The sequence below is a fragment of the Chelon labrosus genome, assembly GCF_963514085.1.
Source record: "Chelon labrosus genome assembly, chromosome: 20".
Lineage (NCBI taxonomy): Eukaryota > Metazoa > Chordata > Actinopteri > Mugiliformes > Mugilidae > Chelon > Chelon labrosus.
The window spans coordinates 16,676,428-16,689,817 of record NC_140353.1 but is presented as its reverse complement, the minus strand read 5'-3'; the positions used below and the strand labels follow the sequence as shown (position 1 = coordinate 16,689,817).

Sequence of the window (13,390 nt, the reverse complement as noted above, 5' to 3'; positions counted from 1 at the left end):
TTATTTATCATGATATTGTTAGCCTTAGCTTTACTTTGCTGATCACTAATCTGCAAATGTTAGCATGCTAAAATGCGAACCAAAAATGGTGCCGATACATACTACAACAGCAGCATGTTAGCATTTAGCACTTCCTTACACGGCCGCAAACATGGCTTTGTTTTTCAGTAGAAAAGTGATCGTGTCCCAACTAGCTTTGGGAGATGTATGAAACGACCATTAGTATAAACTGAGGATTGCTTTGTTGTCTCTCTGCACACACAGAAACCATATGCTGCATTACCACCATGGGTTACTGTCAGCCCCTCTGTGGCACATGCCACTTATATACGTCCTCAGGGGTCAGATGGATTAGGCACATAGTCCGTTATGGCAAGTGAGCAAGTCACATTTGGACAGATTTATGGTCCAATTGCGACCTCACTGTTGCACCAACCAAGGAAACCTTGACCTTACTGTCAGCCATTTATATACAATAGAGTATATACGATACTGTCAGTGTGTATATTCAGGTATGGCTACTGCACAGAAGAAAACAAATTCATCTTAACCAAAATCCAGATTTATTGTCTTTTAAACCTGCATTTACAGCTTCATTGAACAAGATCTAAACCGAGGTCGCGATCATTTCCAGGTCAACTGGGCAGTAACCACCAGCAGCAGGCGAGGGCCGTCAAGCACCACCAAACTGAGCAAGCTAGAATCTGATATCATTTCCAGCCCTGCACCCTTCCCCCCCCCCTTTACACTGTGTGAGATTCCCCAGCCGAATAATAGCTACTCTGTACTCTCGGTTTCTGGGTGGGACAGTGGGGGCCGTTAACTAAGTGCCATGACAATTCTCAGCATGGATCGTGATGGGAGATTGAGTGCTACAATGGTGTGACCAATCGGCATTCCCGTGAATCCTGGAGGCCTTTGACTTGAGTCGCAGGCAAGATTACCTCACTTCCACCAAAACACAGTTTTGGCTAAAAGCCTCTTTAAATCACCCCCGAACTGGCATGCCGCGGCGTTTCCTTCATCACAGAAATGACAAGAATGTGAATTGTGCTGAAATATTCCATTCACTTCAACACGTTTAATTGAAATGTTAAAGGATTTGTGGGGGTAACTCAAGCAAGTTACTTGATATGGATGAGAATGAAAGGGGGTGACAAATGGGAAGGGGGACAAAGAGGAAGCTACAGTGTGAGAATGTGAGAGATATAAAGGGAGGGGGTCTCTCTATAGTCACTTAAGAGCGATCACTGCGGTACAATAGCAAGTGGAAAGAGAGAAGAGGCCCCTGTCTATTTCAGTAGAAATGAATTAGAGACTATAATAACGCAGGAATGTGTCTGCTGGTTTGCCGCCACCCCTGCGCAGACAGACACAGGCCAGAACATCCAAGCCTCTGCACAGATACAGCCCGAGCAGTGATGTTGTGGCTGCAAAACCCGCTCCCCACTGAGAGAGCGAGGGGTGTTGATGGCCAGGCCACAGCTTCCCCGAGCAAAGAGTGGACTCTGTAACATGAAACACTTGTTTTTCCTCATTCTCCTGGGAGGCGGACTATTGGTGGTTTTCTCCACTTCTCTTAAAGCGATAAAAGTGAGAAATTTTTTTTTTTTTTTTTTTTTAGCACTCATCTAGCTCTAGTCATGACCCTAACACATTACTGATATGTGAAACTTATTCAGTAGGTGCGCTCTGAAGGACACTTTAAGGAATTTGACTGGTATTTGAAATGTTCTTGCAAATCATAACAGATGATTTCAATTACCCAAACAAGTCTTCTGAGTTGAGTAGGTCAGTCCAGTCTACATGTGATTTATTTAATTTAATGACGGTAGCTAAAATAAATAGTATTAAGTTGTGGTTCAGTTACAGAGAATGTGTCCTTTGAGTGTTTAGTCTTTGTTGCTTATTTGGCTGTTACATAGCGGGGACTTGGCGACACCCAGTGGTCAGATGTGGTAACAGCGAGTGCTTTTTGGGGGGAAACTTTTAATTTTGCCTGAGTGTAATATTTAAAATATGCAAAAACGAAAATCAGCTCATAGCTTATAGATGTATTAAACGAACGAAAACACGTGTAATTCGTGTTGCTTTAAGGTTTGGGGTGAGGCAGCTCCCCCTCTTTGAAGTGTGGAGGGTAACACCCAAAGGGAACCTGAATTCACCTGAAACCAGCCGAGCCTCCTTTCTTCTACTTTGAGTTTATCTTTGTGTCTGGGCCCTTGACATGCTCGCCAAGGTTTGGTCAGACTTTGAGCGGAGCTTACGGGGCAAACTACTTTCGCTGAGGTTGTGGTGGCAGGTACAGTGTGTGTGTGTGTGTGTGTGTGTGTGTTTTTTTGTTTTTTAAAAAATGTCTCAAACTATTTAATTGGGCTACTTCTGTTGACATTGTCCCTGCTAGCTAAAGCTAAAGCTACTAGTCAACAGCCACACATGAAGCTAGGTGCTAACGTTGCTAGCTGGAGTATAACCGCTTCTACTTTCTGTATTATTTGTGTTTTACTGAAAAATCTTGAACATTTACGTAATTTAAAATTTGAAAAATGTGTATTACTGAAAAGAGCTTAAAATAAATTTAGATTTTGGCCGCAAACACACCTTTTTTAATATTAATATTTTTTATTTTTCACTAAAGAACTATTTCTATTTGTCACAGTTTTTGTTCTGTTTGGAGGTTCAGTACTTATTTTTATTTATTTATTTTAACTTCTTTTGCATAACTAAACTGTTTTGCTTCAGTATCTCCTAATTTTGAAGTGCTCCTCTTATTATATCTCATATCTATTATATCTTAGATTTAAAGCCAAACATGTAGATAGCTGATGTTGGCCCACTGCTCGCACCAGTCAAGGAATACGGGGAAATATTGTATACAGATGTGGATCATGTCACAAGTCATACTGAATTCAACAGGAAGTTGGTTACTAAACACTAGCACTGTCAGCCAATGTAGTGCTGTGGTTTTTGTGGTGATCATCATCTAGCTGCCACAGCCAGCCAGCATACTCAGAGCACCCGGAAAACAAGATATGATGCACAGATGTTGTGCAAGACAGTAACACGCATGCACACATATTTATATATATGATGACTGATACAAAGCAGTGTAGATAAGACCTTCTGTCAGTGCTTTGCAATTACTCAGAGGATATTAACGCTTGACTACTTGCTTCTTTAAAGTCTGTGTAAAAAAAAAAAAAAAAAAAAAAAAGTTATGAGGCTCTCTTATTTCCTCTTCTCATTGAGGGCGTATGTAGATGACTCTGTGGTGAGTGATTGAATGAAACAACTGCAACAACACCCCGGGCACTTTGTGCGACCCGCCACCTGGTTCACATTTCCTGAGGCTGGTTTTTCTTGCATGGGGCAAAATGTTAAGGTTAGAAAAAAACTAGACCATGGGAGTGATTTTTCAGCTCTACAGAGAAGTGTGAAGTTGTGTGAAGAATATCTGTAAACTCGTCCCCAGTAGTGTAGTTAATCAAAAAAAGACTTTTTCTCTCTGGTCATTTTGTCGCCTTTGCAAATAGGGAACTCAGGACTGCAGAGGAAGTTGGTCAATAATGGCAACTTGGATTTCTCAATTTCATTGTTCATTTACGATGTTAAATTGCACAGTGAAAGGTTACAAAGTTTTTTTGTTACTGTTGTAAAGAGAACATTTTGGGTTGTAGTACTGCAGAAGATTAATCAAGTTTATTCAGACACCTCTTGGTACTTGCTGTACGTGTTATAGGTTAATGAAACTGCTGACTGATTCTGTGAAGTGTGAGTCAGTGCTTTTCACTATCGTTAACTTTTTCTGTGTTTTTTTTTTTACTTTGACTCAACTTCTGCTTTTTCAACTCTCAACTGCTTTTTCTTAACATTGATGTGTTTCTTTAACTCTACAAAACCAAAAAGCAAATTGTGAAACAGTGTCTGCTGTGGAACCATGACGCCACTTCCTTTTGTCACGATGGGGGAAAAAAAATTTGCCTTTTTCTACCCATTTATCTGTGGGCTGTAATACTTTCAACCTACACATCTGTGGATAAGGTGTTTCTTCTGGTTTCTTTCAACAGGCTGCCTTCCCCATATCTGTGACTCCTTCTATGGCCGCCGATGATTATAACCCTGTGAGTGTTTCCTCTTTGTTTTTTTTTAGTGACATTAACTTGTCCTTGCCACTAATGATATAGAAACGCTGTTCACCATTTAACAGAGGTGGAGACACATCTACTTCTCCTATTTTATGATGACCAAGCAAAGTAGTTTTAGAGTTAGTAGTTTATGTGTTGCTGGGTGGATAAGAGACCAAGGTTTGTTTTTCTCTCTTTTTAGTTTAATTTGAAAGGTGATCAAATAGAAACAAGCTAGAACATCAAGTCATAGATGAGGATGTTAGGGGGTGTAGTACTGTGTGTACAGAGAACAGCAGAGAGAAAATGCATGTGACACTTGATGTGAGAAACAGGATGTTTCAGGCAGCTTCTTCTTCTGAGGCTGCCGATTTGCCCCTCTCGTCTCCTGCCTCTGACTCTCTGACCTCCCTTTGTCCCCGTTCCTCCAAAGGTCTCCCTCCGACACAAATCCAAGAAGAAGAGTCGAGGAGGTAAGCCCACTCTCATCACTTTGACTTTTTGTGTGCCTGCAACTGTAATTTGGACCACCAGTGGGCGGGTGTGAAGTGGCAGGGCAATTAGTGTGTACAGAGGGATTTCAGACAACGCTTACTTACTTTCTCTTCACTTTCTCTTCGTCTTCACCAGCGTCTTGTGTTCTTCTAACAAGCTAACTTTAATTTTTGAGTTGTTATTGCTAACTGTTTCAAATTGTAACAGGTAGGCTGCACGTGTCACAGCACTTTTGAATTGACTGCCTCTGAATGTTGTGTGGGTTTGTTCAGTGCTATTTATAGAGTGCATTTTGTTATTGACCAAACGCAGTGGCCTATTTTGCCTTGAATGGAAAGGTTTTGGTTGTTTGTGTTGGGTCGTTACACTCTGCAACCCTTTGCTTCCTCTAATGCTGTGCTTGCGCTTAACTGTGGCTTTGTTTCTCTGTGGACTGAGGTGAGGAGGACTTTGTATTTATGTGTGTTTCATGTGCACAGGCAATGGTACAATGAGCAGAAGACGGATCTCAGTCAAAGAGCTGGGTCAGCCAGACCACCAAGGCTGGCTGTACAGGAAGAAAGAGAGCACAGGCTTCTTGGGTATCAAATGGAAGAAGTACTGGTTTGTGCTGAAGAAGACGTCTCTCTACTGGTACACCAACCAGTTGGTGAGTAAAACACCCTTTTATCACTAGACCTAATGATGTAGACGTGCTCATGTCCTAGCTTGGTGCTATTCAGATGAGTCCACACAAACCCTGTTTTTTTTTTTTTGGTACCAGAACAAATACAAGCACGAGGGAGTTACAGTCTCGGCAATCTGTCGGTGATCCTGTGGTCTTTGTCGCTTTTCGTTCTTGAATATTGTCCATTTCATCCATTTTTCTCTGAGTTGAGCTTCCTCTAGTCTTAGGCAGTGTGTCACCTTTTCCATTGTGTAGATATCTCCTACAATCTGTGTCCACTGATCCTGCGTAGGTGGGTCCTCCTTTCCCCAATTCATCGTAATAACTTTTTTACTGGCTATTAGTAATATTTTTACCAAGTATCTGTCCTTTGATTGTATATTTTCTTCACATAAGTTACATAGATATAGTATGTACAAGCTATATGATAGCGAATCATATGACATTTTCCAAAATTTTATTATTTTTAGGGGTGGGACTCGATTAAAAAATTTAATCTAATTAATTAGAGGCTTTGTAATTAATTAATATCGATTAATCACATTTTAATCGCAAAAAAAAATTTGCCCCAAAAAGCTACTTTTTTCTTTTTTTTTATGTATTTTAGTGGACGACTGAATGAAATAATGGACACAGACATGAATATTGTAAACTCAAGCTCTTTCAATGTCTGGAACAATGCTTTTAATTACATTTCAATTCAAAACAGTAGAAAAAGAAAGAAAATATCCCTGGCCAAAACCAAACAGACCTAAAGTTAAAGTGCTATTTTAAGTACTTTTTCAGAGCGGTATTGATTTTAAATGGTAAAAACAAATAAAAATAAGAAAAATGTTTGGGCTGCCGACACGTGTTGTCCGTACTCGGACCGGGACTGCTAGCGCTAACAGCTCTGGCGGTTTCTGTGCGGTTGAAGTGCTTCGGTGGTATGCAATTTTCACAAAACCCCACTTTTATCAAGACTTCGATGCAGGTTTTTAAAAAAAAATACAATTTGCCTTCCATCAGTTCTAGCAATGTGCTTTCATCCGATTCCTCCATTTTGGTAGCCAACCGTTAGCTGAGCTCTGACGTGTGTGGACATCTTCTGCTGCAGATGTGGTGGTACAGTGAATATTTATAGCAGGAGGATGCTAGCATTTCAAAACAACAAACACAACAGTTTTTATTAGAGAGTCATGAAAACATTATTATCAATGTTGTATTATATTCCATTTCTACTAATGGATTTCCCCAAATTCCAGCCATTTAAATGCGGCGTGAACTACATTAACGTGTCATTGACCCTAAACAAAAATTACAAAAAGCCTGACTGTAATATGTTTTAGCCCGAACTAATTATATTTCACTTCTTAACTCACCAGTTATGTCTGAATCTGTACAAGTCAAATCTTGACTGTTAATTTATAAAATCTAATAAATATTGGGATGTGTGATATTTCTATTAGAGTAAATGTTTTTTTTTGTTTCTCCTTTGCAAGTTTCAGAAAAAAATACTGAAAATAATTTTTGGTTTGAAAAAACTCTTCTTCTTGTCTGGCAACATTTAGCAAAAAATATTTGCAGCCCAGTTCTATTCATTGCATTACTTGAGCTGTTTTTGCAAACTACAGCAGGAAACCAAACACAGCTGAATCTTAATAAGGCTTTAACACAAATTTAACACCTGTTGAGTCACAGATGTGGTGTGAGGCACCGGGGGCTGCACATGAGTCATACTTCCACAGCTGTCTCCCTGGCAGATTGTCACAGTGCCACTGTGCTTCCTAAATGTGACGCTGTCACTAATAGCCTGTCAAGCCCTGATGCAGGCAGACGTAACTGACGTGTTTGATTTACTGGCATGATGACTTCAGTCAGGTCTGCCGTGTTTCACGGCAGGACAAAATAGAAGAAGTAGCCTTTTGCAATTCAGTGGCAGGTGTCAGTGTACGGAAGTGATTTGAAATCATTACTGTGTTTAAATCCCTGTTGTTCAATCTGTGTGTTGCAGGCCGAAAAAGCCGAGGGCTACATTGACCTCACCAACTTCATGATAGACAGAGCCATCGAGTGCAAGAAGAAACAGTAAGACTGTCATATCTTGATCATACCGCTGTTAAAACCCACCCACCACTAATGGTTTGGTTGAAAAAGGAACTATATTAAGGGCTGAATGACATATCAAGTGTTATCGCACAGAAGGATAGGTATCATGAAATGACATCAATGCTATCAGTGTAATAGAGTTTTACTCACACTTTTAATTTATTCCAGTAAGCAGTCTTCACTTTGTTGAAACAGTGTGCAAACACTTTGATTATGTGCAGATCCTGTGTTAACTGCTCTGTCTGCTTTTCCTCAGTGCATTCAAAGCCTGTCACCCACAAGTCATGATGTTTTATTTTGCTGCTGAGAGCCATGACGACATGAATGTGTAAGTCACGTAAGAGTACAACGTTAGACGTGTTGTCTTGTTTTACCGAAAGTGTGACTAAGTGGAATCATTCCCTCTTTTCTCAGGTGGTTGAACAAACTTGGACTGGCCTCCATTCAGTATGAGCCGGCAGAACGAAATGCAGCCGGTGAGTACCCGTCAGAGACTTCTGTGACGTGTCATTGCTTTTAAGTGAAACCCTGTGTTTTCAATATGTACAATACTTAAAGAAGTAAATTCCATTTCTGATGTCAGTCGCCTGGTTTTGAAATAGGCTTTGAACATTTTTTCCAGGATATTTTTTTTTACCTGAGAGCTCTGAATGAACTTACAGAGTGTTTACAGTCAATAAAGCCACTGACCTTTTAGGTTATGATAGAGCTTTAATAAAAAGAAGTATTTCTGTACTGCATCTGCCATGTTAAAAATTCTGATTTTTTGTGTGTGTGTGTGTGTCCCCTCACAACTGTGGGTGTTCAGAGTGTTACAGTGAAGCTAGTGACCATGAAGAAGCTGAAACAACTGAGATCCCCCCACCTCCATACTCTGAACAGACCCTGCGGGACTCTGTGGATGCGTCCGGTCCACCTGGTAGTACACATCAGGTCAGTAATGTTTCAGGATACACATACTATCCTAACTCCCCATTACTGCTTCATTCCTTCTCATTTCCTGATTAATAATGGCATTGTGTTTACAATCCTGAGCCACTGTTTTATTGTCAAACCCAATAATAATAATTATTAATGGGAAATGATTTATCTAACTGTGGTATATTTGGCTTTCAGGGTACCCTACCTCCACCTTACTCCTCAGCAGTACCCAGCGAAGCCAACGGTTCACTCTCCTCGCCTGTCAGCACGATGACATCGCAGAGCTCCGCCTCCTCCCTCACCAAGCAACGCCAGTCCTGGATGGACCTGGTTTCCCAAGCTCCTCACGCCGCTGGGGAAACAGCAGTAGTGTGCTCAGTCCAGGTCCACTCGCATCAACCTCCAGAGGAGATGGTGTCGGAGAGCTCGGTTCCCTCAGAAACGGTGTCGATTGAGGAAAGCTCTGCAGCGGAGGGGGAAGAACACAGGGATGTTTTACCTGCTCAAGAAGAAGGTGAATCTTAGGTTTTTTGTTTGTTTTTTGTTTTCACATTAAACCACTGGAATTTTTTTTTTCGTCAACTCTCTCATCAGTGGTGTATAATTTCCAAATGTCAAGAAACATGTTACTAGGAAACATGTTACCAGAAAACATTTCCTGTTTCTCACAACTTTGAGTTGAATTAGTTGTCAAAGGAAGTTCTGGGTTTTTTTTTTTTATTTCTAATTTTATAATGTATTTTTAACACTCTATTACTGAGCCGTGTCTCACTTTATTTATTTACATATAAGGTGGAAGATAAATTTTATCTTTAATGATTCCCCATAAGGGAAATTTACTTTCATTTTTCAGTTTTTCATCCCCTGAGAGCAGGAAGTTCCTCAGTGTAACCTTTGTGTTGTGTAAGCTGGCGATACAGTTTGTATTCTTATTTTGATGCAGGGAAGAGCTCAGACGAGATGGAGAAGCTGTATATTCATCTTAAAGAGGCCAGCCTGTCGCCACTAGGAGATCGTAAACCATCCACCAAAAGGGAATTCAGAGCCTCGTTCATAAAACGCTGTAAAAATCAAACTGTCAATGATAAACTGCACCATATCAGGACACTCAACAGCACATTAAAGGTACACGATCTGTCTGCCTACTTTAAACATCTGATACTCTGTTGCACTTTAACTGTACATGAATTTAAAAAAAATGTATGAATAGAAACAGAATGTAGTTGAATGCAGAGAATTATGACGTTACTGAATTTTCCTTTTTGCTGTCTTTCTTCTTCTGGCACAGTCTAAAGAGGCAGACTTGCAGACCATAGATCAGGTGCTGTCGGACCCAGAGCTTACCTCAGACAAGTTCAAAAAGTGGAAGGAGGCCAACGCGCCCTTGGTTCAGGAGATCTGTGTCAAATCGGACCAGCAGGTGGCGTCAGAGGCCACAAAGGCTGCAGCATCAGTCACTGCTGCCCCCGTGGTGGAGACAAGTCTATGAAGACTCCTTATGACTCTTTTTACTGCGTTTGAACTCGGAGGACATCACAGTCGCGTACTTTGGATTCAGACACTCTGCTGGGATCAATGAAGAGTTTTTAAGTGGAGAGGGAGATGTTAAACGATAAACAGCTCACATTGAAATGTGAAATGTGTCTTAGTATTACTTTACTGTTTAATTTGTAGGATTAGCAAATTTTACAGCTGATTATTTTGATGTTGTAACTCTGTGAACTTGTTCATAAACTGTTTTAATATTTGGAATGATGGAGTACGTTGAAATAATGGATCCATTGTTCTATTGGAAACACTTGTTTTTAACGGTTGTTTCATCATCATCTGTAGGGAACAATTTATTTTTTTTACAGTTTTTAAATGGTTTACAGTCAATTATTGGTGCCATGCACCGTCGCTGCCTGTTACACATGTTTTACTGCAACTGTTGTGGGTGATCTGCTTGCGTTGTTGGCCGTAGAAATAATGATGATCTTATTAGGAAAACTTTTCTAGACTGAACACTTGGGCCTACAACAGATTAAATGTTGCTAACAAATCATGAGAGAAGTGTCAAATAATTGTTGCTGTATGCAATTTAAAGCCAAGATATGTGCTAGCCCAATTTTTAGTAGAGAAGACTAATTGTCTGTTCTTCTAAACCAAAACAGACTCTTTAAAAGACTGAAGAATACTAACCTAATTGTAAAAAACCTTTGACTACAAACCATGACAGTATGACACAGTTTAATTTATACTTTTCTCTACATGTGATAAAGACTCTTCTTACTAACTGATATCAGCTGTATATATGGCACATTGAACTTGAGGCGGGATGTTGCAGTGTTCATTTGCATTTAAATGCAGAATGCATGGATCATTCTCAGGAAAACTCCCCAGGACCATACAGACAAGTCCAGTAGACCAAGCAGACACTGTATTAATTACAGATAAATGGATAATGACGTCTGGCATTATGTGTACAACACAGAAGGATGCTTTTTTTTGTCAAGTTTCATCTATTTTGTTAAATATTAACTCGGTGTAAATATTTGTACATGGATTTGTGATGTTAATTCTTTTTGTTTCTCCGTTCTGATATGAAAGTTATTGTTATTGTTTGTATACAGGGAAATAAACTACTGTCACTAAAGTGAACATTTCCCACATCTGCATTTTTCTTTACATTTTATTGGTTTTAATTTTACCAGTTTATTAGGGCAAGGTTCAATGCAAGAGCAGGAGAAAATGTTAAACGTGTGTATATACTGACACCTGCTGGCAGATATAGGACGGTGCCTTTGTATGATTTACACCAGCGTTGGGACTTACTGTGGTACAGTATACCATGTGTAAACCTCAAACTCTCCAATAAGTAAGAAGTAAGAAATGATACAAGTATTAACCTGGTCATTGACTTTTTCTTAGGCTGGCTACCGTGGCCACGTGGTTGTGTTACCCCTGCCATCAGCCACTTGCTAATCACAGCATAACTGAAAAATAACGCAGCACAGGATCATTTTAATGATGGTAGACCACATAAATGAAAACAACAGTCCAGTTTAGTAGCACCACAACTGTACCTAATAATCTGGCCTCATAGTTAATATTGTTTGTAGACGTCTGTTTGTTTTTCTACATTGCTGTCTCTAATACTTACAGGACTGACTAAATGTATGTCAGCGATAGTTACATTAGTGAACATGTCATGAAAAAAAACAATGCATACGACTGTCGCATGAAAGATATTTAAAAATAAATGTTGGAGACAGGCCTGTAACTAAACAAGAAAAGACAATGTAACAGAGACAATATGATGACTGTGGTGTCCACAACAGCTTTTCCATAATAGATAATGACCCATTGAACAGTGACGTTATTAAGGCTGAATCTTTAAAAAGGCATCATTTATTCTGTCATGACACAACTGTGATCATTTCTTTTTTTTTTTTAACTTTATTGCCTTTAAAGCACATTAACAGGCAATTAACATCACAGAAGACAACAAAAACTCATCTTGGGATTGGGTCTCGACTGTCACACAGAGATAGCATTGTATAAAAGGTAGAGCACATATGCACTTAGGGCTTTTGGCTACATCTGGTGGAAATGCAGCAGCACTGTGTTTGTATCTCTACTTTTTCAAGCCTTCCAGGGCCTGCTTGTGAGACACATCCCCACAGCATGATGCTGTCACCACCATGCTTCACAGTGAGGATGGTAAAGTTTGTGGTGATGTGCAGTGTTTAATGTGCAGTATGTGTAGTCCGATGGCTCATCAGACCAAATAATCTTTTTCCAATGGCTTTGGATTCTCCAACATGCCTTTGGACTGACTTTAAATTTAACAAGTCTCCCATAAAGCATTGACTTGTGAAGGGACGGTGAAACAGTTGTATGCATTTTTAGCGCCTTTTTAGCGCATTTAGTCTTTAGCGCCTTTGTTGCTGAAGCATTTAACTCCATAAGAATATCTAAGGTGTGTCCTTAGCCACTTGTGTCCTAACATGGTCACACACTTTGTGAGGATGGCCTGCTCTAAGAAAACTTATATGTGCCATGTTCCTTCCATTTCTTAATGATGCATTTAACTGAACTCCAGGGTATGTTCATTCTTTTTTGCATCCATTCAATAACTTATACTTTTCAGTAACCTTTTCTTTGAGTTGATTGAAATGTTCTTTTGTTTTCATAGTACACTTTAAAATGTAATGAAAATGTATGCAATCACTTATTTTACATTACATATTTTGAATTTATTGACATTACAGAAGTGCTCTCCACCATACTGGCTGTGACCATAATGTTTTTGCTGAGGCTGCTCATATAGCTGGCAGATGGGCTCTTGTGTGCCTTTCTTGTCTTTTATTTTTTCACTGTCTTTCTTCTGATTCTTTGTCTCCCGTCTCTTTCAGGGCAGAGGTTCTGGGAATATTTCTAACTTATTCTGGGCCCCTGTTCTTCCAGCTACCCTTTTGCCAACAAAGAAGATTTATGTGAAGTGTGCATGGCCTGAAGCCATTGTCATTAATTTACCATAGGTTTCACAGGGGCCTCCTGGCTTGCTCGGACTCCCTCCAGCTTAGTATGTGGCGCTTCTGATGGGCTCCTGACTAGAACTTGCAGTTACAATAGAGAACATACTGATGAACCGAAACAGTGATCCTGCAAAGTGTGCAGTTGTTACACACCTTCTGTTGGAGACTTTGAGTGCTTGGTCTTAATTCTTTTACTCTCCTTCTGAGCAGGCTGGGTCCCCCTGTCCCCGTCCTTTTCCTCTCTTTTGGATTCAAGGATTCAAGGATTCAAGGATTTAAGGATTCTTTATTGTCATTTCAACACATAAGTTTCTCTGGTCCCGATTCAAGCCATAGCAGAAATAGAAAATAGAAAAGTATAAATATAAATAAAATTAACTAACTAAGAATTATACAAAAATATAAATAAGCACTGTAGTAATTGGAGATTATTGCAATGAATAACACAGTAGTATCCAGTCCTGTACCACTGAGGTAGCGTACAAGTGGAGTTAAAGTGACGAGTGGAGTTAAAGTGACGAGTGGAGTTAAAGTGACGGCAGATGTGTCTATGGGGGGGCACATCTGGCAGGCTT

General features: G+C 39.9%; 1 protein-coding gene across 1 annotated transcript in view; it reads left to right on the top strand.

Annotated features, from left to right (window-relative positions):
* Nucleotides 1–11,147, top strand: part of LOC311505532 (connector enhancer of kinase suppressor of ras 3-like) — a 45,814-nt gene extending 34,667 nt beyond the window's left edge. Inside the window, exons 16-25 of the mRNA XM_084569150.1 lie at nucleotides 4,068–4,121; nucleotides 4,558–4,597; nucleotides 5,099–5,268; nucleotides 7,280–7,353; nucleotides 7,631–7,702; nucleotides 7,789–7,850; nucleotides 8,183–8,307; nucleotides 8,491–8,809; nucleotides 9,239–9,420; nucleotides 9,584–11,147. Of these exons, the coding sequence (XP_084425276.1) occupies nucleotides 4,068–4,121; nucleotides 4,558–4,597; nucleotides 5,099–5,268; nucleotides 7,280–7,353; nucleotides 7,631–7,702; nucleotides 7,789–7,850; nucleotides 8,183–8,307; nucleotides 8,491–8,809; nucleotides 9,239–9,420; nucleotides 9,584–9,784 (1,299 nt within the window). The 3' untranslated portion in view covers nucleotides 9,785–11,147. The remainder of the gene's footprint in view (nucleotides 1–4,067; nucleotides 4,122–4,557; nucleotides 4,598–5,098; nucleotides 5,269–7,279; nucleotides 7,354–7,630; nucleotides 7,703–7,788; nucleotides 7,851–8,182; nucleotides 8,308–8,490; nucleotides 8,810–9,238; nucleotides 9,421–9,583) is intronic.
* The last annotated feature ends 2,243 nt before the right edge of the window (nucleotides 11,148–13,390 follow it).